The sequence below is a fragment of the Engystomops pustulosus genome, chromosome 3, assembly GCF_040894005.1.
Source record: "Engystomops pustulosus chromosome 3, aEngPut4.maternal, whole genome shotgun sequence".
In the NCBI taxonomy this organism is placed as follows: domain Eukaryota; kingdom Metazoa; phylum Chordata; class Amphibia; order Anura; family Leptodactylidae; genus Engystomops; species Engystomops pustulosus.
The window spans coordinates 10,105,922-10,126,983 of NC_092413.1; the positions used below are offsets into that span (position 1 = coordinate 10,105,922).

The following is a 21,062-nucleotide window of genomic DNA, read 5'->3' on the forward strand; positions in this document are numbered from 1 at the left end:
TATATACAGTATGTAGTAATCTCCTGAGCTCCTCCTAGTGGTGGCTGTATATACAGTATGTAGTAATCTCCTGAGCTCCCCCTAGTGGTGGCTATATATACAGTATGTAGTAATCTCCTGAGCTCCTCCTAGTGGTGGCTGTATATACAGTATATAGTAATCTCCTGAGCTCCCCCTAGTGGTGACTACAGTATGTAGCAAATCCCTGAGCTCCCCCTAGTGGTGGCTGTATATACAGTATGTAGTAATCTCTGAGCTCCCCCTAGTGGTGGCTGTATATACAGTATGTAGTAATCTCCTGAGCTCCCCCTAGTGGTGGCTATATATACAGTATGTAGAAATCTCCAGTGCTCCACCTAGTGGTGGCTGTATATACAGTATGTAGTAATCTCCTGAGCTCCCCCTAGTGGTGGCTATATATACAGTATGTAGAAATCTCCAGTGCTCCACCTAGTGGTGGCTGTATATACAGTATGTAGTAATCTCCTGAGCTCCCCCTAGTGGTGGTGTATATACAGTATGTAGTAATCTCCTGAGCTCCCCCTAGTGGTGGCTGTATATACAGTATGTAGTAATCTCCTGAGCTCCCCCTAGTGGTGGCTGTATATACAGTATGTAGTAATATCCCGAGCTCCCCCTAGTGGTGGCTGTATATACAGTATGTAGTAATCTCCTGAGCTCCTCCTAGTGGTGGCTGTATATACAGTATGTAGTAATCTCCTGAGCTCCCCCTAGTGGTGGTTGTATATACAGTATATAGTAATCTCCTGAGCTCCTCCTAGTGGTGGTTGTATATACAGTATGTAGTAATCTCCTGAGCTCCCCCTAGTGGTGGTTGTATATACAGTATGTAGTAATCTCCTGAGCTCCTCCTAGTGGTGTCTGTATATACAGTATGTAGTAATCTCCTGAGCTCCTCCTAGTGGTGGCTGTATACACAGTATATAGTAATCTCCTGAGCTCCCCCTAGTGGTGGCTGTATATACAGTATGTAGTAATCTCCTGAGCTCCCCCTAGTGGTGACTGTATATACAGTATGTAGTAATCTCCTGAGCTCCCCCTAGAGATGGCTGTATATACAGTATGTAGTAATCTCCTGAGCTCCCCCTAGAGATGGCTGTATATACAGTATATAGTAATCTCCTGAGCTCCCCCTAGTGGTGGTGTATATACAGTATGTAGTAATCTCCTGAGCTCCCCCTAGGGGTGTCTTCATGAATACAGAATCTTAATCTTTTTTTGTCCTTTTTCCCTACCAGAATTCTCCATCTTCCCGTGTCTTCCGCAGCAGGACTCTTTCCTTGAGGCTCAGTTGCTCCCATTTTGAAGAACTGGTCAAAAACAAAAAAAAATTAGTAGATGTATGAAACACTGACAAGAGTCACATTGATCCATCTGGCACAATACAACACAGATCAGCATGAAAGATGGGGCATGGGGCTTTGTTTGTCTCATATTTGTTTTGTAAGAGTCCCCAAAAAAGATTAAAGTCAAAATAAGTTCCGGACTTCAGCTGCAGAAGTTTACATAAAAATTACAACAAATGCTAAATATATCAGGAATCAATAATGACATGTAATATTATTATTATGTAACATCTTTAATGTTGTATTCTGTGAAGCTGCAGTGCTCCGTCTGTCCACCAGAGGGCAGCGCAGACCCAGGGATTCTAATAATGATGGATCTTCCTTCCTCTCTCACTTACCTGTCGCTCCAATTTCCTTTCCATTCAATCTTCCCCCATGGGTTTCGCAGCCTGACTAAATTTTCTGTTCCGGATTTGCAGGTCACCTGGGGAGAAGTGATGGAAGAATTTACTCATTGATGCAACACAAAGATAGAGAGAGTCAGTGCGCAGCGGAGGAGGCGGTAGACACCCCCCCCCACCCCCCACCCCCGGGTGGTAGCGGATCTCACCGTGCGGATGCCGGTCACCGTGTACGCGTGTCCGGCCACCAGTCCGTTCTCCAGGACCCGTTCAGGCTGAAATATGACAGAAGGAGATGATTAGAATCTCAACTATTTTTCTAAAAAAAAATCTTAATTTAAAGGGGTTGTCTACTTTCAGCAAATATTTGATATGGTTTGTGTACGGAAAAATTGGATAACTTTTCCTTACACAAAGTGGGTGACCCCTTTAATGTTGTAGAACCGGCAGCAGAAGAGTTAAATAAATATTAGAACCAATTCCTTTGGTACCACCTCTCTAGTTCTGGCCCCTGTGATTGGCTGAGAGTGGATCCCTGCACTTCCTGTGTGCTGAAACGGGAGCAGGAAGTGGAGACCAGCAGGACCTGGATAGTGTCAGGACTGGACCTTAGGCAGGTGGTGGGGGCAGGAGGAGACCCCTCCCAATAATATTGTTCATTATGGAAAACCCCTTTAACCGCCTTGTGTGTAATTGTCAGGTATCCAGCAATTGATTAGGGTCCGGGCTAGGAGTGAGGAATATTATTCAGGTATTATGGATATGGGTCAGGGATCAAGAACGGTCTTTAGGTCTAATGAGTATCAATCAGGTCTCATGAATATTGGTCAGCTATCATGAATATATTGATCAGATATCATGAATATTGATCAGATATCATGAATATTGAACAGGAATCATACATATATTGATCAGATATAATGAATATTGATCAGGTATCATGAATATTGGTCAGCTATCATGAATATATTGATCAGATATCATGAATATATTGATCAGATATCATGAATATTGATCAGGTATCATGAATATATTGATCAGATATAATGAATATTGAACAAGCATCATAAATATATTGATCATAAATAATGAATATTGATCAGATATCATGAATATCAATCAGGTATCGTGAATATTGATCATAGTATCAATAATATTGATCAGATATCATGAATATCAATCAGGTATCGTTAATATATTGATCAGATATCATGAATATTGTTCATTATTTTTTACATAATATTTGTCTGATACATTACATTTCTTCTGTCACCTCATTGATCTATTAGCACAGACAGGACTTACCCCGGAGCGGGTCTGACACCCCATCAGACATCCGCTGTACGCTGCCCGGACCATGATCTGCCACAGATCGGGAGGCGCCTGCCCTAATTTAATGGTCATGTTGACGCCCCCGGTGAAATCTACCAGAGCCTCAGACACTTGTCCAATCTGTAAATCTTCATAAGAACCACAAAGCCTAGAAGAGAAGAGAATCATAAGTCAATGCGGCCACTAGAGGTCAGCAGGGCACAGGTCAATCATAACTGTATGGGCCCTGCAGAGTTGTCATAGGTACATTAGATTTTTAAGCTGCCTAATAAAACCCTTTATTGTTGATTCCAAAATTGTGTCCGATTTTGTGCCTCTTGCGTCCTGATTGCTCTGTGATACAATGCCAGGATCTGCCTCCTAATGCCAGACGTAATTTATGCCATGATTAATAGGGAATCGACTCAAGCGGAGGACCGCGCGCCAGACAGACTATTTCCCTGCGGCATCACGAGAGTTGCTCAAAAATCCTTTGAAGGTGTCAAAACTGTTAACCCTTCGGTGACTGTGACCTTTTTAGGGCTACAAAAGCCCATAGAGATAAGGAATGGAATTGCACCACTGCCCTCTGGTGGACAGATCCTGGAACTGCAGCTTCAATGGGATTAACCTTTTAAAAATTACATTTCTCTAATAATTTAATGCAATTCTCAGTAAATAACGTCCCTGTCTCTTTAAAATTCTGAATTTTATTGTATTAGACATCACCATAATTTTTGGATGGATAATTTATAATTATAAACCAAATTTACATCGTGTCACTCTTCTAAAATGTAGTCACTCAGCTTTCTAAAGACCCTGATTGGGGTTTGCATTAACAATGCTATGTCACAGGCTCTATATTCCTTGTTACTCTGCCTATGTGTCATTCTTTACTGTCTTTCTGGAATTATGTATGTGAATCAGGTGGCTCTGGATGAGTAGTGTAGAGCAAGGGATTGTGGGAGGACACAGATATAAACTGAAGACGAAGCAGGGCTCTGCTGGATCAGGATCTGGTGACAGCGCGTCATCTTAAAGCACTTTATCACATTGCGTCTTGTAGAACTTGTTTGCCGCTTTGGCAGGAATTCACGTAACCTGCGCGTTATTACTATGGTGTCAGACGGTTCTCACATCGCACTCAGCCGACTGCTGCTCCATTCCATATAGCCCTGCTACATGCGATACTTACTTGGCATAGGCTTTCTCTAGAAGAGCCCCCCAAAACAGATTCTTCCTCACGGATGAGACAAACAGGAGATTCCCATCTTTATCCACAGGAAGCCGATCATCCACAACCACATCCACCCACTCTCCAAAGCGCCAGAACTGGAGGGGATCAACATCATTACAATTATTATAATAGATAGATATGAGATAGATAGATAGATATGAGATAGATAGATAGATAGATAGATAGATAGATAGATAGATAGACTTGAGATAGATATGAGATAGATAGATAGATAGATAGATAGATAGATAGATAGATAGATAGATAGATAGATAGATATGAGATAGATAGATAGATAGATAGATAGACTTGAGATAGATATGAGATAGATAGATAGATAGATAGATAGATAGATAGATAGATAGATAGATAGATAGATAGATAGATAGGAGATAGATAGATATGAGAGAGATAGATAGATAGATAGATAGATAGATAGATAGATAGATAGATATGAGATAAATATGAGATAGATAGATATGAGATAGATAGGAGATAGATAGATAGATAGATGTGAGATAAATGTGAGATAGATAGATAGATATGAGATAGATAGATATGAGATAGATAGATAGATAGATAGATAGGAGATAGGTAGATAGATAGATAGATAGATAGATAGGAGATAGATAAATAGATAGGAGATAGATAGATAGGAGATAGATAGATAGATAGATAGATAGATAGGAGATAGATAGATAGGAGATAGATAGATAGATAGATAGATAGGAGATAGATAGATAGATAGATAGGAGATAGATAGATAGGAGATAGATAGATAGATATGAGATAGATAGATAGATAGATAGATAGATAGATAGATAGATAGGAGATAGATAGATAGGTAGATAGATAGATAGGAGATAGATAGATAGATAGATAGATAGATAGATAGGTAGATAGATAGATAGGAGATAGATAGATAGATAGATAGATAGATAGGAGATAGATAGATAGGAGATAGATAGATAGGAGATAGATAGATAGGAGATAGATAGATAGGAGATAGATAGGAGATAGATAGGAGATAGATAGATATGAGATAGATAGATAGATAGATATGAGATAGATAGATAGATAGATAGATAGGTAGATAGATAGATAGATAGGAGATAGATAGATAGATAGATAGATAGATAGATAGATAGATATGAGATAGATAGATAGATAGATAGATAGATAGATAGGAGATAGATAGATAGGTAGATAGATAGATAGGAGATAGATAGATAGATAGATAGATAGATAGATAGATAGATAGATAGGTAGATAGATAGATAGGAGATAGATAGATAGATAGATAGATAGGAGATAGATAGATAGGAGATAGATAGATAGGAGATAGATAGGAGATAGATAGATAGATAGATAGATAGGAGATAGATAGATAGATAGATAGATAGATAGATAGATAGATAGATAGATATGAGATAGATAGATATGAGATAGATAGATATGAGATAGATAGATAGGAGATAGATAGATAGGAGATAGATAGGAGATAGATAGATAGATAGATAGATAGATAGGAGATAGATAGATAGATAGATAGATAGATAGATAGATAGATATGAGATAGATAGATAGATATGAGATAGATTAGATTCCCTCAGTCTTATATATTCTAGCTCTGTGCTGTATAACTAGACCTGGAAATGAGGGGAGCACCTCTGCAGAGCATTGGACCTCTGCAGAGCATTGCACCATTGCAGAGCATTGCACCTCGGCAGAGCATTGCACCTCGGCAGAGCATTGCACCTCGGCAGAGCATTGCACCTCGGCAGAGCATTGCACCACCGCAGAGCGCCATTACTGCCTTGCACAGCCCTGATAATGAAGGCTTATTACGTTACGCTGTGGCTCGTGGCTATTAGCAGGTGGCGGCGGCCGCTGAGTCCTGGTGAGCGGTAAATAAATATTACCATTACTGCACGACGAGAGACTGTAACGGGAAAGCGCAGAGCGGAGCGGGAGCTGACAGGACCATAAAGCTGAGCGCTACCAGAGATTGTAATCATCCCTCCGCACAGTCACCGCCAGAGACTACTGGAAAGAGTCTATAAAACACACCATAAACTAGGGCAACCAGCACCTGACCTACAGGGGACTGCCTCTACATCATGCACAGACTTGTCTCATTCCTCTCCCACCGAGGGTGGAGAAAGTACAGAGGAGCCCGCAACTTCTGGGTGCAAAATATGCAATAAAAGAAGGAAACAAACCTGATGCAGCTCTATATCTAATATCTGCTATACAAGAGACTGCCTCTACATCATGCACAGACTTGTTTGATGTTGCTGTACAAGGGACTGTCCCAGCACCCTGCACATGCTGTATCCCAGGTAACATAAATCTTAAAAATCTTAACTCATCAACAATAACACTTTCTGATCTGGTAAAAGGAGGTGGGGAATGACATTCTACTTTATAGTCATGCCCCGCCCCCTAGGATCCTGTACAATCATTAGAGTGATACTCACCCGGAAGTGGAAGATTCCGGCATAGTTCTTCTCAAAGCTCTGGTTACGGGGCACCACGTTGGCCAGTAGGTTTTTATGGAAAGTGACGGAGGCGAGGGCAGCCAGGAACCAGCAATTTTCTAGGATAGAGAGAAAATCATAAGTTGACCCAACCCAGGAGGAAGTCATTATGTATTTTGATTGGATGTTCTTTCAAAATGCTGAAAGTTTGGATATAGGTCTATGGCATGAATACAGCCCCACAATGTAAATTTATTCACTATAGTCCAAAAAAATAGGTAAAAATAACTAAGATTCTGAGTATAAACCTGAATTATGTTATAACCCCGCCCCCGAGGAACTGCCATAGGTTTAGTGCAAAAAATTTGGGTAAAGGTCTATGGCATTAACACAGTGAGCCCCATAATGTAAAATTATTCACTATAATATGAAAAAATTAGGGTAATATAACTAATATTTTCAGTGTAATACAGAATAATGTCATAACTCCTCCCCTGAGGAACTGCTAAATGTTTAATGCAAAAAATACAGCAGGGAATAATACGGCATGGATCAAATATAAAATGTTTGCCAGTGATCTGAGAAAGTAGGGTAATTTAAGTAAGATTTTGACTATACTGCAGAATTATACCATAGCCCCGCCCCTGAGGAACTAAGATAAGTCAAATTCAGATAGCTGGAGCAAATCTATGTGCGATAATATAGCATGACCACATGATTCCAAAATTACTTCATGAGATCTAATTGATAAGGGCATAATTACTGAGATTTGGACTATATTACAGAACCATGTCATAACCCCGCCCCTGCGGAACTCTTTTATATATTTTTTAACTTTATACCTCATTCTTTAGTCACATCCAGAGCTGCATTCACAATTCTGCTGCCCTGTTTGCTCAGTTCAGCAATTCAGTATGGTATTACCGTCCAAAGACTCAAAGTGGCAGCAGTATTTTGAATGCAGCTTTGGATGTAACTAGAGTAGAATCCATAAAATGCTGATTACAGTCTCTGGCTTCAGTATTACACATTACAATGGCCGTACCTGTGAGTCCCTGGTACAAATCAAAGCGGCTGGCGCTCTCGGCGAAGAACTGCGGGTTTTTCACCAGCTCCTGCGAAGACATTAGGGCTCAGTGTTTCATTTTTCTCATTATCTCTTTGCCTCGTGTAGACGGGGGCCACATAATAAATGCGAGTCCTCAGCAATAATTACAGCCAGAGTCTTCCCTTAATTAAGAGCGGAGGTGAGCGGCGCAAAATAAGAGCCGTAAATATAATACAATGCGTCCCCGACGCCTACTTACTCCTGGCGACTCTGACAGCCACAACATCTACACAGAATATTTCATTATAAGTGGAAGCAGAAAGAAGCAAATTCAAAATGTAAAACAATCGCTAAAGGTACAATTCCCTAATATCTTCCTCTTATGGTAATTGCGCTGTTTAGGGTTAAAGGACCTGCACACATTGCTTAAAGGACAACTACACAATACATCTCTATTACCAGAACTGTTCCCTGTAATTGCTTAAAAGACAACTCCACTATGTATTTGTACTACCGGGACAGTTCTTATTAGGGTCAGTTGCTTAAAGGCAAAGGCCATGTGATGTCACACAGGTGCACGGCTCGTTATATCCCTGGTCATGTGATGTCACACAGGTGCACGGCTCGTTATATCCCTGGTCATGTGATGTCACACAGGTGCACGGCTCGTTATATCCCTGGTCATGTGATGTCACACAGGTGCACGGCTCGTTATATCCCTGGTCATGTGATGTCACACAGGTGCACGGCTCGTTATATCCCTGGTCATGTGATGTCACACAGGTGCACGGCTCGTTATATCCCTGGTCATGTGATGTCACACAGGTGCACGGCTCGTTATATCCCTGGTCATGTGATGTCGCATTGATGCACAGCTTGTTATTTCCCTGGTCATGTGATGTCACGCAGGTGCATGTCTCGTTATATCCCTGGTCATGTGATGTCACACAGGTGCACGGCTCGTTATATCCCTGGTCATGTGATGTCGCATTGATGCACAGCTTGTTATATCCCTAGTCATGTGATGTCACACAGGTGTACGGCTCGTTATATATCCCTGGTCATGTGATGTCACACAGGTGCACGGCTCGTTATATCCCTGGTCATGTGATGTCACACAGGTGCACGGCTCGTTATATCCCTGGTCATGTGATGTCGCATTGATGCACAGCTTGTTATTTCCCTGGTCATGTGATGTCACGCAGGTGCATGGCTCGTTATACCCCTGGTCATGTGATGTCACACAGGTGCATGGCTCGTTATACCCCTGGTCATGTGATGTCACACAGGTGCATGGCTCGTTATATCCCTGGTCATGTGATGTCACACAGGTGCACGGCTCGTTATATCCCTGGTCATGTGATGTCACAGAGTTGCACGGCTCGTTATATCCCTGGTCATGTGAGGTCACACAGATGCACAGCTCGTTATATCCCTGGTCATGTGATGTCACACAGCTGCACGGCTCATTATATCCCTGGTCATGTGATGTCACACAGGTGCACGGCTCGTTATATTCTCAGTCATGTGATGTCACACAGGTGCACGGCTCATTATACCCCTGGTCATGTGATGCCACACAGGTGCACGGCTCCTTATATCCCTGGTCATGTGATGTCACACAGGTGCACGGCTCGTTATATCCCTGGTCATGTGATGTCACTGAGGTGCACTGCTCATTATATTCCGGGCCATGTGATGTCACACAGGTGCGGGGCTTGTTATATCCCTGGTCACGTGATGTCACACAGGTGCACGGCTCGTTATATCCCTGGTCATGTGATGTCACACAGGTGCACTGCTCGTTATATCCCAGGTCATGTGATGTCACACAGGTGCATGGCATGTTTTATACTTGGTCATGTGATGTCACACAGGTGCACGGCTCGTTATATCCCTGGTCATGTGATGTCACACAGGTGCACGGCTCGTTATATCCCTGGTCATGTGATGTCACACAGGTGCACGGCTCGTTATATCCCTGGTTATGTGATATCACACAAGTGCACGGCTCGTTATATCCCTGGTCATGTGATGTCACACAGGTGCACGGCTCGTTATATCCCTGGTCATTTGATGTCACACAGGTGCACGGCTCGTTATATCCCTGGTCATTTGATGTCACACAGGTGCACAGCTCGTTATATCCCTGGTCATGTGATGTCACACAGGTGCACGGCTCGTTATATCCCTGGTCATGTGATGTCACACAGGTGCACGGCTCGTTATATCCCTGGTCATTTGATGTCACACAAGTGCACGGCTCGTTATATCCCTGGTCATTTGATGTCACACAGGTGCACGGTTCGTTATATCCCTGGTCATGTGATGTCACACAGGTGCACGGTTCGTTATATCCCTGGTCATGTGATGTCACACAGGTGCACGGCTCGTTATATCCCTGGTGATGTGATGTCACACAGGTGTACGGCTCGTTATATCCCTGGTCATGTGATGTCACACAGGTGCACGGCTCGTTATATCCCTGGTCATGAGATGTCACACAGGTGCACGGCTCGTTATATCCCTGGTCATGTGATGTCACACAGGTGCACGGCTCGTTATATCCCTGGTCATTTGATGTCACACAGGTGCACAGCTCGTTATATCCCTGGTCATGTGATGTCACACAGGTGCACAGCTCGTTATATCCCTGGTCATGTGATGTCACACAGGTGCATGTATGTCACTTACCTGTGGCCTCTTCCATTCCACACATGGGGGCAGTTTTCGGAGAAGGTCTCCGCTTCCGATGGAGCTGATCTCGGCCGGGAAGGCGTCGTCCATGAACAGCTGTTTGCTCCGCAGACTCTTCTCCAGGAGGCTCTGGTAGTCCTGACTCTGCAGCTTCCGTGGTTTCCGTAAAGTCCCGGTACGGAGCATCCGCTTGGCTTTCTTCCCCCCCGTGATGAAGGAAAGACGAGGCATCGTGAGGCAGGAGGTCGGGGCTCGCGCCTCAGTGACCAGGGAAAGCCGGAGCCTCTATGAGACCAATCCACAAATGTACAAGTGTTCTGCAGATACAAAGAGATACAATATATTACTATGTATCCACAATCACAGCAACAGGGGAAAGCAATACAAGAGGAGGAGGAGTAGTGTGCCTATATATACATGATAGGAGTAGTAGTACTGTGCTGTGCCCATATATACAGGATAGGAGTAGTAGTACTGTGCTGTGCCCATATATACAGGATAGGAGTAGTAGTACTGTGCTGTGCCCATATATATAGGATAGGAGTAGTAGTACTGTGCTGTGCCCATATATACAGGATAGGAGTAGTAGTACTGTGCTGTGCCCATATATACAGGATAGGAGTAGTAGTACCGTGCTGTGCCTATATATACAGGATAGGAGTAGTAGTACTGTGCTGTGCCTATATATACAGGATAGGAGTAGTAGTACTGTGCTGTGCCCATATATACAGGATAGGAGTAGTAGTACTGTGCTGTGCCTATATATACAGGATAGGAGTAGTAGTACTGTGCTGTGCCTATATATACAGGATAGGAGTAGTAGTACTGTGCTGTGCCCATATATACAGGATAGGAGTAGTAGTGCTGTGCTGTGCTCATATATACAGAATAGGAGTAGTAGTACTGTGCTGTGCCCATATATACAGGATAGGAGTAGTAGTACCGTGCTGTGCCCATATATACAGGATAGGAGTAGTAGTGCTGTGCTGTGCCCACATACACAGGATAGGAGTAGTAGTACTGTGCTGTGCCCATATATACAGGATAGGAGCAGTAGTGCTGTGCTGTGCTCATATATACAGAATAGGAGTAGTAGTACTGTGCTGTGCCCATATATACAGGATAGGAGTAGTAGTACCGTGCTGTGCCCATATATACAGGATAGGAGTAGTAGTACCGTGCTGTGCTCTTATACACAGGATAGGAGTAGTAGTACTGTGCTGTGCCCATATATACAGGATAGGAGTAGTAGTACTGTGCTGTGCTCATATATACAGGATAGGAATAGTAGTACTGTACTGTGCCCATATATACAGGATAGGAGTAGTAGTACTGTGCTGTGCCTATATATACAGGATAGGAGTAGTAGTACTGTGCTATGCCCATATATACAGGATAGGAGTAGTAATACTGTGCTGTGCCCATATATACAGGATAGAAGGAGTAGTTCTGTGCTGTGCCCATATATACAGGATAGGAGTAGTAGTACTGTGCTGTCTCCATATATACAGGATAGGAATAGTAGTACTGTGCTGTGCTCATACATACAGGATAGGAGTAGTAGTACTGTGCTGTGCCCATATATACAGGATAGGAGTAGTAGTGCTGTGCTGTGCCCATATATACAGGATAGGAGCAGTAGTACTGTGCTGTGCCAATATATACAGGATAGGAGTAGTAGTACTGTGCTGTGCCCATATATACAGGATAGGAGTAGTAGTGCTGTGCTGTGCCCACATACACAGGATAGTAGTAGTAGTACTGTGCTGTGCCCATATATACAGGATAGGAGGAGTAGTACTGTGCTGTACCCATAAATGTACAGGATAGGAGTAGTAGTACTGTGTTGTGCTCATATATACAGGATAGGAGTAGTAGTACTGTGCTGTGCCCATATATACAGGATAGGAGGAGTAGTACTGTGCTGTGCCCATATATACAGGATAGGAGGAGTAGTACTGTGCTGTGTCCATATATACAGGATAGGAGTAGTAATACTGTGCTGTGTCCATATATACAGGATAGGAGTAGTAGTACTGTGCTGTGCCCATATATACAGGATAGGAGTAGTAGTGCTGTGCTGTGCCCACATACACAGGATAGGAGTAGTAGTACTGTGCTGTGCCCATATATACAGGATAGGAGGAGTAGTACTGTGCTGTGCTCATATATACAGGATAGGAGTAGTAGTACTGTGCTGTGCCCATATATACAGGATAGGAGGAGTAGTACTGTGCTGTACCCATGGGCCATACATAAAAGCTAGGAGTGACACTGACTATTATTCCCCGGCTACCATAGGTCCCGGTGCAGTTGTCCTTGTGCTTGTCTGCACTTACAATGTCCCTGATCCATATTGCACTTATTACTGTATATGAGGTCTGTACATAATTATATTAAAGAAAATTAATACAATTTATACACTGCTGTAAATATGTCACAAGGAAATCCATAAACCTCCGCATTATGTGAATAATGAACCTTATAAAACACTACAAATATACAGTAATAAACCCAAATTATAGAGGACATTGTGGGAGTTCCCAAGCCTGAAAGGCAGCTGATTGGCCGATTGGAGACCATGCTGTGACTTCTTGCTGTGAGAGAGACAGAAGGATCTGCGCAGGGGAACCCAGGGACCAAAATCTGAGAGGTATCAAGGACCCTGGGGGGATGAAAGTGAAGGATCAGCTGTAAGTGATCCTGAAGAGCAGGAATGGATGTTATGTGGGATGAGTCAGTCCTGCCAGTTCTATCACGTGTACCAGGAGGATCAGCGGTGCCCTGGCAGTCACACGAGGTGGCACAAGAGTCTTACCCAAAATACACAAACCTCGAAGGGTGACGTCACCAACTAATCCAGCAGAAAGTAAGTCTAACAAACAAGTGAGTAATTGTGTGTCACCCGAGGTCAATGAGGGCACATACCGCACATACAGTATATACCGCACATACAGTATATACCGCACACAGATACACAGATACAGCATGACCCGTACTATGTGTACATTACCCAATGACTAACAGGAATAACATGATCTAACATAAGCCCAATGCAGTAGATATAATACCGTACAGCATTGTTACATCACACCCATACTATGCATCAGTGCTCTGCCATCTGGAGCTACCTACCTATTGTAAAACTACAACTCCCAACAGGTTCAGCTGTCAATACCCAACTGCCCCATATATACAAGAATATACTGCTCCTGTGTACCAGAATATAACTACTATAATACTGCCCCCTATGAACCAGAATATAACTACTATAATACTGCCCCCTATGTACAGGAATATAACTACTATAATACTGCCCCCTATGTACAGGAATATAACTACTATAATACTGCCCCCTATGTACAGGAATATAACTACTATAATACTGCCCCCTATGTACAAGAATATAACTGCTATAATACTGCCCCCTATGTACAGGAATATAACTACTATAATACTGCCCCCTATGTACAGGAATATAACTACTATAATACTGCCCCCTATGTACAGGAATATAACTACTATAATACTGCCCCCCATGTACAAGAATATAACTACTATAATACTGCCCCCTATGAACCAGAATATAACTACTATAATACTGCCCCCTATGTACAGGAATATAACTACTATAATACTGCCCCCTATGTACAGGAATATAACTACTATAATACTGCCCCCTATGTACAGGAATATAACTACTATAATACTGCCCCCCATGTACAAGAATATAACTACTATAATACTGCCCCCTATGTACAGGAATATAACTACTATAATACTGCCCCCTATGTACAACAATATAACTACTATAATACTGCTCCCTATGTACAAGAATATAACTACTATAATACTGCCCCTATGTACAGGAATATAACTACTATAATACTGCCCCCTATGTACAGGAATATAACTACCATAATGCTGCCCCCTATGTACAGGAATATAACTACTATACTACTGCCCCCTATGTACAGGAATATAACTACTATAATACTGCCCCCTATGTACAGGAATATAACTACTATAATACTGCCCCCTATGTACAACAATATAACTACTATAATACTGCCCCCTATGTACAAGAATATAACTACTATAATACTGCTCCCTATGTACAAGAATATAACTACTATAATACTGCCCCTATGTACAAGAATATAACTACTATAATACTGCCCCTATGTACAAGAATATAACTACTATAATACTGCCCCCTATGTACAGGAATATAACTACTATAATACTGCTCCCTATGTACAAGAATATAACTACTATAATACTGCCCCTATGTACAGGAATATAACTACTATAATACTGCCCCCCATTTACAAGAATATAACTACTATAATACTGCCCCTATGTACAGGAATATAACTACTATAATACTGCTCCCTATGTACAAGAATATAACTACTATAATACTGCTCCCTATGTACAAGAATATAACTACTATAATACTGCCCCCTATGTACAAGAATATAACTACTATAATACTGCCCCCTATGTACAAGAATATAACTACTATAATACTGTCCCCTATGTATAAGAATATAACTACTATAATACTGCCCCCTATGTACAAGAATATAACTACTATAATACTGCCCCCTATGTACAGGAATATAACTACTATAATACTGCCCCCTATGTACAAGAATATAACTACTATAATACTGCCCCCTATGTAAAAGAATATAACTACTATAATACTGTCCCCTATGTATAAGAATATAACTACTATAATACTGCCCCCTATGTACAAGAATATAACTACTATAATACTGCCCCCTATGTACAAGAATATAACTACTATAATACTGCCCCCTATGTACAAGAATATAACTACTATAATACTGCCCCCTATGTACAAGAATATAACTACTATAATACTGCCCCCTATGTACAAGAATATAACTACTATAATACTGCCCCCTATGTACAAGAATATAACTACTATAATACTGCCTCCTATGTACAAGAATATAACTACTATAATACTGCCCCCTATGTACAAGAATATAACTACTATAATACTGCCCCCTATGTACAGGAATATAACTACTATAATACTGCCCCCTATGTACAGGAATATAACTACTATAATACTGCCCCCTATGTACAGGAATATAACTACTATAATACTGCCCCCTACGTACAGGAATATAACTACTATAATACTGCCCCCTATGTACAGGAATATAACTACTATAATACTGCCCCCTATGTACAGGAATATAACTACTATAATACTGCCCCTATGTACAAGAATATAACTACTATAATACTGCCCCCTATGTACAAGAATATAACTACTATAATACTGCCCCCTATGTACAAGTATATAACTACTATAATATTTCCCCCTATGTACAAGAATATAACTACTATAATACTGCCCCTATGTACAGGAATATAACTACTATAATACTGCCCCCTATGTACAGGAATATAACTACTATAATACTGCCCCCTATGTACAAGAATATAACTACTATAATACTGCCCCCTATGTACAGGAATATAACTACTATAATACTGCCCCCTATGTACAAGAATATAACTACTATAATACTGCCTCTATGTACAGGAATATAACTAGTATAATACTGCTCCCTATGTACAGGAATATAACTACTATAATACTGCTCCCTATGTACAAGAATATAACTACTATAATACTGCCCCCTATGTACAGGAATATAACTACTATAATACTGCTCCCTATGTACAGGAATATAACTACTATAATACTGCCCCCTATGTACAAGAATATAACTACTATAATACTGCCCCCTATGTACAAGAATATAACTACTATAATACTGCCCCCTATGTACAGGAATATAACTACTATAATACTGCTCCCTATGTACATGAATATAACTACTATAATACTGCCCCCTATGTACAAGAATATAACTACCCTGTTTCCCCTAAAATAAGACATCCCCCGAAAATAAGACCTAGTACAATTTTGTTCAGAAATAGAAATATAAGGCCTCCCCTGAAAATAAGACCTAGCAGCCGTCATTGCAGCAGCTCCCCCGCACCATAGTGATAAGGATGTTAGAGAAGTTGATCTTTTGTTCAACGATAAATGTAAATTCTTGTTCATGGAAAAATAAGACATCCCCTGAAAATAAGACCTAGTGCCTCTTTAGGAGCAAAAATTTATATAAGACACTGTCTTATTTTCGGGGAAACAGGGTACTATAATACTGCCTCTATGTACAGTAATATAACTACTATAATACTGCCCCCTATGTACAAGAATATAACTACTATAATACTGCCTCTATGTACAGTAATATAACTACTATAATACTGCCCCCTATGTACAAGAATATAACTACTATAATACTGCCCCCTATGTACAAGAATATAACTACTATAATACTGCCCCCTATGTACAAGAATATAACTACTATAATACTGCCCCATATGTACAGGAATATAACTACTATAATACTGCCCCCTATGTACAAGAATATAACTACTATAATACTGTCCCCTATGTACAAGAATATAACTACTATAATACTGCCCCCTATGTACAGGGATATAACTACTATAATACTGCCCCCTATGTACAGGAATATAACTACTATAATACTGCCCCCCTATGTACAGGGATATAACTACTATAATACTGCCCCCTATGTACAGGGATATAACTACTATAATACTGCCCCCTATGTACAGGGATATAACTACTATAATACTGCCCCCTATGTACAGGGATATAACTACTATAATACTGCCCCCTATGTACAAGAATATAACTACTATAATACTGCCCCCTATGTACAAGAATATAACTACTATAATACTGCCCCCTATGTACAGGGATATAACTACTATAATACTGCCCCCTATGTACAGGAATATAACTACTATAATACTGCCCCCTATGTACAGGAATATAACTACTATAATACTGCCCCCTATGTACAGGGATATAACTACTATAATACTGCCCTCTATGTACAGTAATAATACCGTACACTAGGTTGGGGGTTGTTTCCTTCTTCTCCGGGCACATATTATCAGTCATATATTAGTAATGTGGGTTTAGTTTTATCTATAAATAACTATAATATAATGACATTTTTCTAATTTCGGCACAGAATCACATGACCTTCACGTGCCGAGTTATTCTGATGCCACCTCACAGGAAAGTCATAGGTTGTGCCTGCTGACTAAATAGCCGCCTCTCCCAAATTTTTCAGTCCATGAGGCTTGTGATCTTGTCTTATAAATTGTGTATTTTGTAAGCAGAAAATATTGTCATTGAATAATAAAACAACTTTTTGTTCTACTCAGCGTCATCAAACCACTAAATATACTTTATGTATCTGTGTGCAGTACCACATAATGGCCAGCAGGAGGGGCCATAGAGAACAATATTTCAGATAAATGGTAACTGCTGGGACATGACTAATAATCTAATTATTATCATTAATCCTTTAATACAACTTTACAACCATTTTTCAGTTTCCACATGGAAACCATCAGCAGGTAGCTGTAGCAGAGCTCTTCCTATAACACATCACTGTGTAGTGCTCCTTATACAAAGTATCATCTTTCTAAGTAGCTGTGGCTCTAACAGGTTCCAAGTTGGGTCATTCTATAGAAAACTTCAATTTCATATGGAAACCATCAGAAAGTTGCTGTTGGCAGAGCTGTTCTTGTAACACGTCACTATTTAGCGTTTCTAATACATAAACAACATCTTTTTAAGTATTAATGGACCAGTTTATACCCACAAATACCTTAATTCTAGGTTAGCTAATTGTATAGGAAACTTTAATTTCAGATGGAAACAATCAGAAAGTTGCTGTTGGCAGAGCTGTTCTTGTAACGTGTCACTATTTAGTGTTTCTAATACATAAATACATCTTTCGATGTATCAATGGACCAGTTTATACCCACAAATACCTTAATTCCAGGTTAGCTAATTGTATAGGAAACTTTAATTTCACATGGAAACCATCAGAAAGTTGCTGTTACCAGATGTGTTCATATAATATGTCACTGTTTAGCCGATCCAAAACTACATAGCAACATCTTGTGGGTCTAACCTGCTCACCTGGATACAAGGTGAGGACGTTGTATAAAAAAAACTTCCATTTCTGCGTGGAAACCATCAGTAAGATGCTTCTGGCAGAACTGTTTTTGTACATATTAACATGTTTCTCCGTAGATGTGGGTCTAACTCGTCCTCCAGCACCTTAAATGCAAGGCTAGATTGTTGTATAGAAAAAACTTCAATCCGTCCATGGAGACCATCAACAAGATGCTTTTCACGGATTTGCTTTTGTAATATATCACTATATTGCCCTCTTTTTCATATTAACATGTTTCTAATTAGCTGTGGGTCTAACGGGTTGACCAAGACCTTAATAGAAAGTTGGGTCATTATATAGAAAACTTTGCTTTCACATGGAAACCATCAGAAAGTTGCTGCTGGGAGATCTGTTTTTATATTGTCACTATTTAGCAGTCCTCCTATTACATGGTGGATCATTTGGACCCCAGATATGTAGAGACGTGTTAGGATGTATTAGGGGAACAACTTTCTGATGGTTTCCATTTGAAATCAAAGTTTTCTATCCATTGATCCACCCTGGATTTAAGGTTTTAGTGGATCATTGGGACCAAAGTCTAAGCTTGTATTTTATGTCATTGTGTTAAACATCAATTTCACATGGAAACCATCAGAAAGTTGCTGTTGGCAGATCTGTTTATATAAAAAGTTACTATTTAGCTCTCCTAATACATAGTATCATCTTTATACATAGCTTTGACCTTAACCTGTTCACTCCTTAATACAAGGTCTGGTCAGTATATGAACAAGTTCATTTTCTACATGGAAACCACCAGCAGGGTGCTGTTGATGGACCTGGATGTGTAATTCTTATACATGGTATCATGTTTTTAGGTAGCTGTGGATCTAGCTGGCCCATTAACATCTTAATATCCGCTGCAGTCTACATCCTAGGGGTCAGGGCTGTAATATCTCTATATACAACAATAATACTATATATAATACCGCTATCACCAGTGTAAAATATCAGTGTGGGGCCCCACAATACCAACACTCTACAATAAATGAAGCTGCTAATGGGATTCACAGGAGCCATAGATAAAGCTATATATCCTTGACATCTGCTTGCTGATGGTTTCCAATTTGCAAATATCTTCCTGAATACACAGCATGGACGATTTCCTGCAACTTTCCAACCAGAGTCATGAGTATAATCAGTAATAAGGTCCCCCACTACAATGTGGGTCAGAACCATGACAACTGGAGCAGCCGCTACATGTGCGCCCCCTATGGATAGACATGGGTGGGACAACACAGACTCCTAGCATCATACATGACTATGACATGGGGAGTCTGGGTCTAGGGGTTGTCCTGGACGTATGGCCGACGTAGGGCCTGTGCTTCATAGACTGAACACGAGAAGCAACATACAGTATACAATGTATACAAGAATATACAATGTATCAAGAGAAGAACATAGAAGACAAAAGTAAACAAATAAACAAATCTCAGAAACAAAGAGTAAACAAATCTCAGACCCAATCAGAAAAGTTGATAAGAAAACTGAATGAAACGGAACATCACTGGGTAACTCAGTAGCAAAAATACTAGGATTAAGAATTAAAATAAAAGGTAAAAATAACATAAATAATAATAATAGCAAATAAATGTGAACTATTTCAAATAAAAAATAGTCAATAAAATAAAAACCACTAAGTGGAAAATTATGATAACTGGGAAGTAAAAAGTAGAATGAATGCAGGATAAGAATATATGATAGCTAAATAATGTATATAATAAACTTTATATAATTATAAACAAAATCTAGTAACAAAAAAAGAAATATAATATAAATAACCTACTCGGTAAGTAAAATATGGCCAAGCCATTAGCATAAGCGGCCAAAATTGAAGAGCCCAAAAATGAACTAAATAAAAATAACATAATAATAATAATAATAATAATAATAATAAACAATAATAAAAAAAAAAAAAATAATAATACAATAATAAATAAAATAATAATAATAAAAATAATAGTTTTTGTAACTGGCTGGATAGTGGATGTCGCTTTAAATGTGAAAATAATAATAAAAAAAATTTCATATAATAAATCTCCGGTTCTGGTCCAGCGGATCTCTGCTCTCACCTGTTGTTTGGATTCGCTCTTGTCTCGTCTCAGCTATTTCCTTGTGTCTCTTGCAGTAAATTGCTGTGTAGTTCCTGGATCTCGGCTTATAAGATGCCCGTGACGCGTGGAGGCTCCACCTCTGCTGCCTGTCAGTGTAGCACCTGGTGCTCACAGGCCGCCCTGTTCTGTAGCATGCAACAACCTGTGGGACACTCAGTCCTCGCCGGATCACTTTCCTTCTACATACCAGAAGTGTGAGCAGCTTGTAGCATTCATAAGCTGACAGCATACATGTCACATGTCACTTATGCTACTACCGGGAAAGACATATCTGACATTCTGGAGCTTAGGAAAGCTGGGTGATCATCAAGTCTTATAATTATTCAGTTTTCCTTACATAA

The 21,062-nt window shown here is 40.3% G+C and overlaps 1 protein-coding gene across 1 annotated transcript in view; it reads right to left on the minus strand.

The window, feature by feature from the left end:
• The window catches only part of CAPN14 (calpain 14), a 46,796-nt gene extending 25,937 nt beyond the window's left edge, over nucleotides 1-20,859 (minus strand). Inside the window, exons 1-9 of the mRNA XM_072139984.1 lie at nucleotides 20,680-20,859; nucleotides 10,479-10,798; nucleotides 7,782-7,851; nucleotides 6,737-6,855; nucleotides 4,215-4,351; nucleotides 3,014-3,188; nucleotides 1,918-1,983; nucleotides 1,706-1,791; nucleotides 1,257-1,331 (exon numbers count right to left, since the gene is read on the minus strand). Of these exons, the coding sequence (XP_071996085.1) occupies nucleotides 1,257-1,331; nucleotides 1,706-1,791; nucleotides 1,918-1,983; nucleotides 3,014-3,188; nucleotides 4,215-4,351; nucleotides 6,737-6,855; nucleotides 7,782-7,851; nucleotides 10,479-10,712 (962 nt within the window). The 5' untranslated portion in view covers nucleotides 10,713-10,798; nucleotides 20,680-20,859. The remainder of the gene's footprint in view (nucleotides 1-1,256; nucleotides 1,332-1,705; nucleotides 1,792-1,917; nucleotides 1,984-3,013; nucleotides 3,189-4,214; nucleotides 4,352-6,736; nucleotides 6,856-7,781; nucleotides 7,852-10,478; nucleotides 10,799-20,679) is intronic.
• Between the last annotated feature and the right edge of the window lie 203 nt (nucleotides 20,860-21,062).